Genomic DNA, 13,863 nt, shown 5'->3' on the forward strand with positions numbered 1-13,863 from the left:
TTTTCCTTTAGTCTGGAGCTCAATTCTGTGGCTCAACTCTGTTCACTTTTAGTTTCTCTTTAAGGAAGGGAACCAGAGTTTAGCTAACACTCATCTAACAATGATCTGAAGGGTCTCTTCATATCTCCCAGATCTGGGTGTCTGTGTTTCATTGACAATAGAATTGTTTTGGTGGATGTTGTTTTTCTTACAACAATTTAGATATTGCTAACTCCCACTCTGTTCAGTTACGTTTGCTATGACCAACATACTCTTCTCAGACTTGTACACAATTATCTGGTGTTTGTATATTTTTTTATTATTATTATTCTACATACGTTATTTTCCAAATGCCCTGCTGACTTTGCACTGATACTGAAAAACAGAATTCTAACCCAAGAAAAGGTCTGGAGTAAAAAATTCTTAACAAGGATGAAAAAAAAAGATACTACAGTGATTCAGGCCTGAGTCTGATCAGTCTTCCTCAATCAAACATAGAGTAAATAAAAGAAATCCCTTATCCTTTCATCGATAGAAATGTTTAGTCGAGATCTTAGTCCACGTATCCCAGGTGATAGAAAGGTAACACCAGGTTTGCCTGGGAGGAGAAATATTTAGCACAGACATTTTCGAATATTTACATTTGGAATGAATCTTCCTCTTGTTCACTTTATCAGGTAAAACCAGTGAGGACATAATTTTTCTTAATTTTATAAAGAAAATGAAGTGTATCCTATTTCAAACTTTTCTGCCCTCTATTTAATACCCCACATTTAGTTTCCTCCTACTTCTATAGCCATTTCCACAGGAAGGGTGGGGATCAGCATGCATAGAGCTGCTCTCCCCCATGCTTTTTGTCAGGAGAAAAAGGGCTTGAGTGGACCCACAGCAGAAGGAAGGACAGCCCTACTATTTAGTCACTGGCCCTGGCTGTAGGGCATAGAGGAGAGGTTCCACTGATACTTTCCCCAGAAGCTCCCCAGAGTGACCTCCACAGACTTTGGGCCAGAGGCTCTTCTGCCTCAAATTGAGCCTTCTTCAGCTTACTCTTCTGTCCTTCCCTCTTTTCCAGATCTTTTCCCAAGTCTGGCCACTTCAGAAGGGTCTATGCACCAGTCCCAGTTCAGGCATCATCTGCGGGGGTTTTATATCTATTTCTGATACTAATTGAAGTGCTTCAAGGGGTTTTGAATCTGTGGGAAGAGAGAACAGATGCCTCCATTGCCGATTCCAGTTTTAATCAGCCAAAGATACAGAAACTGATCAGAATGGGGAGACCATGCAGGCAGAGCAGAGGCTAAATGCTTGGGGGTGGTGCTTCTCCTATACTTTGTTCCCTATGGGGGCTACAGAGTTGTGGCGGTGTCTGCATGGAGTTGGCTGCTGCTGGATCTGAATAAAAGTCATATTTTGTGACCATACAGTTCCTCTGTATTAAGGGTTTACATCTCCATTCTAGAAAAATTTACTTTTGAGTGTCTGGACCTTTCCATTTAAGGAAATTCTTGCAAGCAATCAGCCCTTGAATCAGGTACAGGGTCAGCAAGGCCACATCCTCATCTGGGGGTAGAAAGCAGAGTCGGGTCCCAGGAGGTTCAGAAAACTATCTCTTCCCTTAGGGTAGCCTTTCTCCAGACTTCTATTTCTGATCTTTTAATCTGGTTGGGTAAAAGAATACTATCTCAGATATATTTCCTGGAAACATCCAAATGCGCTGGAAAAATGTTAGAGCATATATTTTGTGGGACGCATTATTTATTTTGCAAATAGACAATACTTACTCCTGAGGGCCTGAGGAGCCCCTGAAATAACTTTGAAGCCATGTCGGGGGCTGAGGCCTTAATGTGTTTTTAACACGAGTGTTAGTAGTTACCCTCTGTAGAGCCTTGATTATTAGGAGATCTCTTATCTGACAGCCTTGGTTATATTCATCTCTCTCAAAATGTATAATAATGCATGGCTTCATAGAAAAGAATATATTGCTGAACTTTTTATTCTGGCCTTGTAAAACTGCAAATGAATCCTGATTTTATTAAAAAAAAAAAAAGAAAGATCTGCATCTTGGTCAGGTGTTTGGTTTTTATCACAAAAGCAGACTCCTCAGAATCCCCAAGAAAAACTTGTCAATGTTGTGTTTCCTCCTTGGCTCTGTTACTCCCATCACACAGCATGCATGGAACCTGGGAACCAGTCAGCAGATGTAGGCTTGTACTGCTTGAAGGAATGTTTACATGGCACAATTGATACTTGCCAACTTCAAGGACCACACATACTGAGGAAATCAAGTCTTCCTCTCCAAGGACCACTTACCTGGTTTCATTTTTTAGTATAAGTAAGATGTGTTTCCATGTAAAATGCTTGCTCACTTTTTCACAGAATTGATGTATCTCAGTACCCAGAAAATTTTAAGCTTTTCAGCAACTTATAGTCTTTTAAAAAAATAATAATAATTGGGGGATGCATTATTGCCTGATAGCTTGTTAAGAAAATTAAGTAGTGACACTAATCCCATATTTTAACACTGGCATTGGAGTGAAACACGATGGATATGGTGGAGAAATACAAATGGAATGTGTCAACAGACAGACAACAGGAAAGGGTATTTGACATTCCAGCATCTTGTAAAGCATAAGAGGCAGCATTTCGCAGTTCCTTCATGTAGAAAACAGTAATTAGATGCCATAGTCATAATGAAACCCATAGATACTGAAAAAATGTAATGAAAGTGTAACTTTTTAAGACTATTAACTGCAAACAAGAGAAATGGCAATTAAATAAGTTCCAACATTTCTCTCTAAAAAAACAATACATACATGTCCACTTTCAACAAACATGATGTATAAAACTCTGGATTAACTAAAAAGCCCTTGTGAGGTCTCTTGGCAGGAAGCCAGTCAGCCTGGGGACATCCAGCTTCTTTGTCCTTCTTTTCCACAGGATGTTGGTAGCCATCTTGGGGTCTGACAATTTCACACCTGCAAATCAGCACTTCTTTTCTTTCCAGGCAAAATTAGGTGCTTCCTTGACTTTTTTTTTTTTAAGGATTTACTTACTTATTTGAGAGAGAGAGTGGGAGAGTGTGCAAGCACGAGGGTGGGAGGGTGGGGAGAAAGAGTCCCAAGCAGAGTCCACACTGAGCCCGAAGTGGGGCTTGATCTCATGACCCCGAGACCACGACCTGATCTGAAACCAGGAGTCAGATGCTCAACTCACTGTGCCACCCAGGCACCCCTCTTGACCATTCTTTATCTGAAATTGGCTTGTTTTCTTTGTGAGATACTATGATTCTCTCTGCTTATCCCACACCATGTGTAGTGGGTCTGTGAAATTATAGAGGGCAGTATCTGAAGAAATTACTGTTTCTACATTTTTAAATAAAGCATTCTTTTAATTTTTCTTTGAGCCATTACTGAGAGGATCTGGCATTCAGAAGCCTTTGATTGGGGCAGGAGGCAAGAAGAAGTGAAGTGCTCTTTTTTATGGGCATTACATATCGTAATAAGTTACTTTCCATCTTGTTTGTTCCTCCTTGAGTACTAGATAAGCCTTTTGGTTAAGTTTGTGTCCCCCCCCCCCGCTTTTCCTCATACATTTCTCAGGAATTAGAAGAAAATACAAAATTTCCAAACCCTTATATTCGATATTTTCTAATTGTACCTTCAAATCTGTTCTTATATCTTTATCACATGTTTGGAATAAAGACTGGTGCCCTTACTAGAAGTAGCTTTTGCCAAGGCTGTGGGGACCACAGAGACTAACTTTAGGTGATTTTGAGAGAACATGGGGGCTACAGTCATGAAACTGGAAAGGAAAGGTTACTGCTACAGAACCTCTCAGTTTTTTCCCCGTCCCTTCCTGCCTCCACAGGAACCCCACACATCTCCTTTTCAAGCACGGTGTTGGGCACATAGATGCATTTAATTAACACTAGATAGAGAGAAAAATAGATATTAATTTCCTTGATTAATAATGGAAAGATTTTGTGGGTTTATCCTCTTTGATTAACACTGGTGAGGTAGCGAGGCAGACTCTGCACTTCCGCTGTTGTGAAGGGCAGTAAAAAGCTTTTGGCTGGCTTTTCTTCCACTGTTCCTATGGCTATTTCTCCTGAAATTTCAAAAGAAAGCTAGGAAGCTTTACTTTAGATCTCTTTCTCTTTCTCTCTCGCACTCTCTATGTCTTTCTCTCACTTCCCTCCTCCCCACCTTTCTCCCTTTCCTTCTCTCTCCCTTCTCTCTCCTTTCTTCCCTCCCCCACCTCGCTCATGCTCATATAACTACTGTATCTTTATAGAACCACAATTGCCTATCCCACCGTAATTTTCTCTTCTGTTCAAGGGGACAGCCCTCCTTTGTTGGGAGCAGTGTATAAGATAAGGTGAATAAAAGTAATATAATGGCTAATATTTGTAGTATCTTTTATAGTTTACTGAGTACTTTCATACATAACTACATCATTTCGTTTCGTCCTCACAGTCACCACCTCCCTGGTATTATGATTTTATACGTTTTACAGATGATGAAATGGCACTTCAGAGAGGTTCACCAATCATGAAAAGATACAGAACTTCCAGGTCATCAGAGTGAGAGTATATGTGACATTTCATTTAGACTGCTGTCTTGGTAGTCACTTTTCCAACTTGAGACTATGGCTTGGGTTAGCTTACATGGTGTCATTATTTACCTGGGTTTCCTTTTTGGTGGCACAGAAAAACTATAAAACCATTTAATTAGTCTGATTTACTTTGGATTTCCTTGATAAGAACATTTTTTTTTGCATCTATTTTAGCTATTTTTAATCCTTTCCCCAACTGTAATTGAGATTCAAAAGTCCTTTTGGGAAGAATACCATTCAGTGATGCTTGCTACTCTCTGTTGAAAATGCCCCATCTAAGGTAATTTTTAAAGGTTGTATTACCTTATAATTGAGCCAATGCTTTTCCTTCTCCTCCCCCCTCAAGTTATAATTCCTCCAACATTGTTTTTTTCCCAAGATTACTTTGAGTATTTTAGTCTCTTTGCATTTTCATGTAAATTTTAGAATCACCTTGTTAATTTCTACACACACACACACACACACACACACACACACACACACGCACACACAGAGCCTGCTGTGAATGATTGAGATTTTGTTGAACCTGTAGTTCTCTCCAGATTTTACTATTGGTACCCAAGAAGGCTGAAGAGCCCCTGAAATGTAAAAGCCCACAGTAGAGCTTCTGGGGGCAGGCATCCAGGGACTCCTATGTTCACTAGCAACTAATGAGGTTGGACGTGACTTAGGAGGAGCTCATGTCAAGTTCTATCTTAGCAGTGGGAGGCTTCCACACTCCTCCACCTCCACCAGTCTAACCGATGTGAACTTTCCTCTCTGCTGTTTCTGAAGTTGTTTATTATTCAGAATAGAAAGCAGGTGGTGCTGACCTGTTGAGAGTTTCCTACATTAACAGAGTGAGCATCTAAAGATGCTTCCCCTGTCCCAGTCCTCATCACTTACCTACCAAACAAGACCTCTGAGGTGAGCTAATGACTCAGATGGAAAAGAATTAGTTTTTGTTCAGTATCTTCTACAGACATTAAAGTGAATAAGACCTTAAATCTGCTGGGAAACTGCTTACCACCATTTCCCACTGTATTATATGTTTGTACTTAAAAACCCACAAGAAATAAAAGTACACGTGAACAAACAGACATGTAGAAAATTAAATACTTGTGACATTTTTATGAGTTTGCATGTGCATTTCTGCCGTTAGAGCAATTACTTCTTCATGAAGCCCGAGGGATTTAGGTTTTTCTGGGTAGAAGATTTTTACCTAGCTCTTGTAATTTTACAAAGAAAGCTTTCATTATTACAAGGCAAATTTATATGAGTGCCTTCTGCATGAGTTGGTAAAAGAAGAATAGTGTGTATTAATTTATTTACTCAGATCCCTCTAGGGATTTTTATAAAATGGTATCTTGAAAAAATACAATAATAATATCTCACGGGTTATAAATCATAGGAATTAGGGAGAAATAATTAAGAAGAGAAGGTGAAGGGGTTACTGGAGAGAAATGGGAATGTCCTTTTTGGCCTGTTCATTGGATAAGTTACTTCATTTCTTCAACTTCCCAACCTTGCTGGCTCTGCATACACTGTTAGATTCAGATTTCCACCCTTTTTAAGCATTATTATATAGATGGAAAACCCAGTCAGGGATTTTCCCAGGATGACATTTCTGCCCATGATTCATCTCATCAGATGGTGGGTGACCCTTCTTCAAGGTGTAAATGCAGCTGAACCTTTGCTGGGTCTGATCAGAGAATATCTGTGTTGCCAAAGTATAGGAATCTTCCTTTCTTCCTTCTGCCACACAGGATTCCTCCCTGAGCCTTTGCTTCAGAGTTAGTGAACTAACTGCTTTCTGCTCTCAAAAACCCAATGGGGAGAAATGGTATTGGAGAATGTAGTGCACATTCCAACGTCAGTACTTAAGTTAGGTTCTTGTGTCACTTTAGGTCACCCCAGAATTACCCATAATGCCTCCATAACTTCACCTTTCACAGGGATGACTTCATTGAGTTTCATTTCGCTCTGTCCTTTCATCATCAGTATATACAAGCGCCATTATATAAAGAATATTGTAATTTTTTATAAGTTGTTAGAAGGTTGACTGCTGTGCCTTTAAATATTCCACGTGATAAAATCTTTTTTATACTTTAGTATCAAGAAAAATTTGTCTGTTAGAGGATGAGGAAAGATTTACAATTGTTTTCCACTAACTCTAGCTAGAATTTAGCAATTCTGTCAGTTTGGAGGCAGTGGCGGCCTTAGCAGGTTCTGTGACTCTGTCCACAATAGAACTTGCATGACCATTGTAACAGAGATCTCAAAATATTGCTTATGTTCTTCACAACTTGAAATTAGGAGATTAATAGTTATTAGACCTGCCACTAGGTATTAGTATTTAATACATTATTAAAGAAGCAAAGATATTACACCACAAATTTGTTTTTCAGTATTATTTAGTTTCTTTTGTAATCTTTTGTTGTTTTGTTTTATGCATTTAAAAATACCATTCTGAGTAGATGCCCACAGGCTCACAAAGTAGCCAAGGGTAGGGGTTCATGGCACCAAACACTCCACTCTCAAACCACCTCCCTGACGTGTATACAAGAGTGCTTCCTGGCTCCCTCCGACCTGGTTCACAAGTTCCCTGTAGTGAAGCCTGGGGAAGGTCCCTTCCTGCCCTCATCTGTGCATTCTTAATACTTTGCATTTTGATCGGCTATGTCTCTCTTTTCTACCAGCCTGTGAGGTATTTGAGAGAAGGGACTCTCTCATTCTTTTATTTTAATCTTCAGCACCTTGCAAGGTACCTTACTCGTAATGAGCACTCAGTAATTGCTTATTAAGTGCCACTTTTTTCTCTCTGTGTCCATCCTTGCATTGCTTTTCCTTTTTGCATCACTTGCTCACTGGTTCTTGGCTCTTTGGCTCAGAATTTATGGCTGTAGTATACTCGTCAGGTAATGGTGATTTCTTTCATCCTGTTTCATCAACACTGACTTTAAATTTTTTGGAATTAGCCTATTGGATGTTGGTGTGCCTTTGATGAGCCAATCCAGGTATTAGGAACATCTTTTTCTCCTTATTCAGATTGTGATCATTGATGGTTAGCTATTTTTTTTTCTTCTAAGTGTGGCCATTTATTTCAACGTCGTAGAGTCTTGGGAAAGTTAGAGAGCTATGTAATAAGGGCTTGTTTCCTTTCTAAGCCCACACCTGGAACCAACATAGTGGGGAGAAAACTCTTCTACATTTAAACAATTGGATCCTGTTATTTGTGCTGCCCCTTATAGGTGGCTTATGTTTTTGTTTTTATTTTGTTGTTGTTCTTGTTTTTTAAAATAGAACCCAAACCTAAGAACAAAATATGTTCATTTTACTGAAACAACATGTCTTAGGAATCAGTAGTGATTATTAAGAACAAAATAAATGTGCCTTTTTGTTATATCACTTTGGCCTAAATATAATATATGTAAGTTAAGTCAGATGAAATATTTTTAACTAAATTGGTGTATCCTTCCACTTTACAAAGTGTACATTTTAGGTCCTTTTTTTATCTTATATATTTAACTGAAAGATAAATGATGAACATTGTCTTTTTTTACTAAATAATTTGGCTTCAGCTTTTTTTGAGCACATCAGTTAAGTAGACCTGTTATTAAAAGAATTTAGAAACTTGCAAAGGCTCTTATATTTTATTACATTTAGTGTTTTCGATAATAATTAAATACATAATAGAAAGTACAGAGAAGTAATGAAGAAGCAAATAAACAAAATTCCATTACCTAGATTTATATATGCCAGCAGTTTAGTATATTTTTTCTTAGTATTCTTTTTTCTCACTTGTGTGTGTAACAAACCATCACAAACTGTAGTGGCTTAGAACAATGACAGTTCTTTAGCTGGTGATTCTGGGGGTCACAGATTTAGGCTGGGCTCAGCTGGGTGATTCTTCTATTCCAGGCTGATTACCTCATTCGTCTGTGGTCAGCTGCAGAACTGCTTACTTTTTCCTAGCTGGGTTCATGTCTGATCCATGTGATCTCTCGTCTGCCAGTAGGATAATTGAGTTTGTTTACATGACAGAGTCTAGGGCCCCTAGAAAGAAACTGCAGAAGGCTCCAAGGCCTTGGATTGGCATGCTTCTGTTGTATTCTTTTGGCCTAGGTAGTCCAAGCCACAGGGTGAACCCAGATTTGAGGGGTGAGCACATTGGGTCCAGCCCTTGATAGAAGGAGCTACAAGGTCTCATTGAGAAGAATGTGAAAACAGAAAGAAGTGAAGATGTATGGGTTTTTTTTTTCGCAATTTACCACAGTGTGTATGTGTGTGTGTGTCATGTTTACATATGAAAAATGGACTGCATGTACAATTATACATTCTACATTTTTCATCTCCACATAGGCTCCAAATCCAAGTTGCTAATTGAACTCTGAGTATACTGAGGAGATTAAACGATTTCTTACCTGAGAAATATCTCAACGGGTATGTAGAACAGAGGAGGTACTCAATAAATCAGAAAAGAAAGAAAAAGAAAATGTAACTTCTTTAGGCAAGTGCTTGAATTCCATTAGGTCCATTTCCTGGTAGGTTTTATTTCTCCTCTGATTTCTGTCAACGTTTATTCTCCTGGTTTATGATAACAACACACTCAAGATAGGAAAGTGCCTGTCTCTGGGCCCCATGTTAGCTTCTCACCATCTCTGAGATCTTGGAAAAGGTCCTTGACTGTGTACCTCAGCTACTTCATCTATTTAATGAAAATAACAACCATGTCACAGCGTTACTGGGAGAATTAACTCAGGTATATGGATGTATGTTGGTAACTCTACATGTATAATTGTGCCCCAAGAACTCTCTGATGCTTTTGTGAAATGTCTATAACATTTTCCTACTTAACATTATTTCCCCATCCCCAGCATTTCAAACTGGCTCTAGCTTTCTTTAAAAGAAGTTGTGCTTTTTTTTCCCCTTAAACCTCTGTTCATTTCTGCTTAGTGCATGTTGAAGGAAATTTAACTTTCACAGCCTTAGCCTGTGTACTAATCTTCAAAATACCATAGCCATTTCTATAATCTAATGAAACCTCTTGCGTAATATCTGTCTTCTTTGATCAGAAATGACAATGTTAACATCAATAGATTCTTAGGCTTTTCTGACAGGAAATATTTTTAAGAATGTATAATCAGTTATGGGGTATGCTTGTCAATAAATTTTCCCTGCAAAAATAAATCAGAAATCCTATCAAAATAGCATTATGGAAAAAATCTGTTTTCTTTAGTACTCCCCATGAAATGGTCATGCCTGAAGCTCATGGAAATTTTTATTTAGATGAAGGTAATTTGTGTGTTGACCATCTTTCCAACCAGCTAGTTTGCATAAATTTCAGGTCCTAAGTACGAAAAAGGTGGTTGTAGTCTAGAGTCAACCTTTTCTCTTTCAAATCTGTATCATGTTTCTCTTCCCCTGAGTGACCACTTCCACTTTCCAGACCCTGTGAATTTCACCATAAAACTTCTTTATTCCCTCCCCCTACCCACATACATGCCTACCTACCCCAAGAAAGAGGAACATCTTCCTACAACTCCCCTTTGTTTTTCTTTTCCCTTTTCTGGACTATGAATGATTAGAATCAGTCCTCTCCCATTTTGAATGTGTCTGTACCCATCCTCACAGTTTGTTCATTCATCTTTAAAAATTATTTATTCTTTCTTTCATTCATTCATTTGTTGTTCATCCAGCAACAATAGTGTTGTACATGCTGTGGTGGGTACTGTGAAAAAAAAAAGACATGTAGTCTGGCGCTGATGCATGGATTTTGCCCTGTTGTAGGAGGAATAGTCAATCAAAGTGTCATTTGGGTAGGGCTTTAAGGGAGTTGCAAACGAAGGCTTTGGGAGCATTAGGGGTAGGGGAGGAGGCCTCCTTATGCCTTTCCTCCTAAGGACCATAGCTTTGTGCCAACTTTTGACACGAATTAGAATCAGAAGTGGATGAAGTAAAGAACAAGACAGTGGTGCTTTGGGGCTGCATTCAGCCTTGTCATGTGAAATCAGGGTGCTGCAGCCATACATGCCAATTACTGCGGAACAACAGAGAAGAATGGCTTATTAATCTGGGGCTAGGATCCTAGGTATGTTCTCCCCTTTCAAAAATGAAACCAGTTAACAGTTGCTAAGAACCAGTTGCCCATGAGTCTAGGTAGTTGATGTACTTTATCCTGTTTTTATAGCAAACCTTTAATGTAAGTATTATCCCTTCTACAGATGAACAAACTGAGGCTGATAAAGGTTCAAGATCACAAGATCACACAGCTAGTAAGTAGCAGAGCTTAGAATTCAAATCCAAACCATTGTTTCTTTACAGGGTTAATTCCAGTTTTAATAAACTATGCACAAAGGAACTAATACCATAGTAAAATGCAACACTTGAAATCCTGACCATGAGTGTTTCTAAGTCAGTTTGACAGAGAGGGACAACATCTGTAGAAAGTGCTGCCATGGCCGCTCAGGGCCACTGTGTATGGTCACACAGGTTGTAAAGTTTGCCTCCTACACTTAGCTATAAATGGTACAGTCTTAAGGAACAGTTGTGGGCCCAGTTTGGGAGTTATATCACCACAGACTGTGCTTTTACTCATATTCATTATTACATTTGAGTTGTTCTCTTACTTGGAAAGGTTAGATATATTTAAAGGGGTTGGATGGAGAAATGAAACAGGAAACTATGTAATTATTTCAGCACATATAACATACTGTGGCCTAGCTATTAATGATTTCTACTTCACAGGTGCCTGGATGGCTTAGTTGGAAGAGTACACCACTCTTGATCTTGGGGTCATGAGTTCAAGCCTCATGTTGGGTGTAGAGATTACTAAAAAAAAAAAAAAAAAAAACTTAAAAACAAAACAAATGATTTCTACTTTAAGCATAGTGCACTTAAATCACTATAGTCTTTTTACTTTTGTCTCTTGTCGAGATGTTTATATACCTAAGTACACCTAAAGGCAAAAAAAATTCCCCAACCAACCCAGCAATCATTGGGGAATGATTTTGTTTTGTTAGGCATGTGAGAAACTAGATGGCAGAGCTCAGTCTACAACTAGGAGACTGTAGGAACATGCTTGTTGGGAGGGAGTTGCCCCTCCATCCAAATCATGAGCATTTGTCCTTAGTTCCTTACTCCAGGCCCTCATCTCCCACCTGGCCTGTTGTAATAAGTTCCCCACTCACTTTCTCCACCTATAGCCACATAAACCTGGATCATTTTTCTTCTATACTTAAATCTCTTGGTGCCTTCCTTAGGCCTACAGGATAATGTCCTGACTCCTTAGGATGGCAAAGGAACTGCCCTCCTCCCTTCCCCACCCCCTGCATAGCCTGACCTATGGGCCGCAGGCCATTTCTGTAGGTTTCTACCTTGTCTTCTCCTCTCCCACATAAGACCAGGATGTGGGGAGAGTGGAAGATTCCTGCTTAACAGGTGCCAAGTGCCAGCTAGTAAATGTGGAGGGAGTGCCAGAGCTGCAGAAATCGGCATATCACCACCATCACAGTAAAGATTGGATCAGGCCCGACTCATCAATAGATACTAAACCTAAGCAGATATGTATAGGAACAGGATATTTGCGTGGTATTAAAGTTTCTCCCACAGATTGCTTATTAGTTGTAAGGGAAAAAATAGTGATTATAATGAGAGTTTGGACTACTGTTTGTTTAGGATCAAAATTAACATCACCATTGAGAGGCAGATAGACATCATGTGCCTCCAGATGTGATATCCTGAGAAGAATATGACATTATCTGTGTGGTGTTCTGGCCAGGAATGTATAACTTGAATCTAATCATGAGGAAACATCAGGCAAATGCTCTGTTAAAAAAGGAGGGAGAGGGAGAATTGTATTCTTTAGAAGTATCACTCATGATCACAAAAGACAAAGAATGGCTGTGGAAATGATCCAGATTAGAAGGGGCTAAAGAGAAACAGCAGCAAAGTGCAGTACCTGACTCGACTGTACCTTGCCCTTGAGACCATGTGAGGGGAGTTGGAGAAACCATGAAGATCATTATTGGCTCAGTTGACAAAATTAGAACATACGTCATTGATAAAAGCATCGTATCCATGTTAGATTTACTAAAGTTAGTAACTGTACTGTGGTTATGTAAAGGGAAATCCTTATTTTTAGAAAATACACAACTGATGTATTTAGGAGTAAAAGCCCATGATGTATGTAGCTTATTCTTAAATGATGCTGGGTGGACTGTTCATATATATATGCACACAATTTTTTATATATAAATATACATGTATATAAAATAGAATATGCAAAAAAAGAGAAATGGTAAAATGTTAAAAATATTGATAGATAACAATCGGTGAATCTGGGTAAAGGGGTCAAGAGTATATAGGTATCTTTGTACTACTCATATACTTGTAACCTTTAGGTTTTGAAATTATTCCCCAATAAAAAGTTTAAAAATTAAAAATACATATCATGACCATGGAATTTTTTTCTAAATAAATATATATTTTATTTTCTGTCCCTACCTTTTATTTTTCCCTGTTCCTTTTCTCTCCTTTCTCTGTGTCCCTTCTTTTAGAAGTCCAAGGCTGGTGAGAAGGGTATCTCTGTGGGGCAGACGGTCATCACGAAGCATCGGAACACCCGCTATTACAGCTGCAGGGTGATTGCTGTGACATCGCAGACCTTCTATGAGGTCGTGTTTGACGATGGCTCCTTCAGCAGAGACACATTCCCTGAGGATATAGTGGTGAGTAAATTCTTGGGGTGCCTGCTCCCCAGCTTATTTTTGTATAACTAAACCAGCTGAACCTTTCAGCAATCCTCCTTTTGGCTTTTGGAGTAACTCATTTCACTTAATATTTGATTCAGGTGTGCTTTTTTGCACAATACTACTTTGGCACTGCAAAGTAGTATTGTTTTCTAGGAGGTTCTTAGTGTTCTTCATACTAAATTGTGGTCATGTGAACTTAGACTCATTTTCCCAAATTCTTTTAATTAAATGAGAAGTGTATGTGGCCAGGAAACATAAAATGCAAATTCACCTATTCTTTTCTGTTACAGAGCATGAGCATATTTGCATTCCTTTATTACCTCTTTTTCCTTATACTTAACTGGAAAATATGGCTTTTGTTAATCTGACCTGACAGTGACATCTGTGATCCAACAGAAACATCTGTGCATGTTTCATATGGGAATAACAAAAGTCACATAGGAAAAAGCCTGTGACTTTTACTGATCTTCTTAACTGGTCTGGTCTATATAGGAGGAGTAGGTGTGTGCATATGCATGTCTGTCTGTCTACTTCTTCC

General features: G+C 38.8%; 1 protein-coding gene across 3 annotated transcripts in view; it reads left to right on the top strand.

Annotated features, from left to right (window-relative positions):
- Positions 1–13,863, top strand: part of KDM4C (lysine demethylase 4C) — a 506,632-nt gene that overhangs the window by 440,337 nt on the left and 52,432 nt on the right. For 2 of the 3 annotated variants that reach the window (XM_028107256.2, XM_028107255.2), the window contains 2 exons: positions 10,797–10,847; positions 13,131–13,301. In XM_028107256.2, coding sequence (XP_027963057.1) covers positions 10,797–10,847; positions 13,131–13,301 — 222 coding nt within the window. The remainder of the gene's footprint in view (positions 1–10,796; positions 10,848–13,130; positions 13,302–13,863) is intronic. The other variant, XM_028107257.2, reaches the window with a different exon arrangement.

This window comes from Eumetopias jubatus, unplaced genomic scaffold, assembly GCF_037043125.1.
Source record: "Eumetopias jubatus isolate StellerSeaLion01/CBP00866 unplaced genomic scaffold, mEumJub1_p1.0 scaffold_15, whole genome shotgun sequence".
Classification (NCBI taxonomy): domain Eukaryota; kingdom Metazoa; phylum Chordata; class Mammalia; order Carnivora; family Otariidae; genus Eumetopias; species Eumetopias jubatus.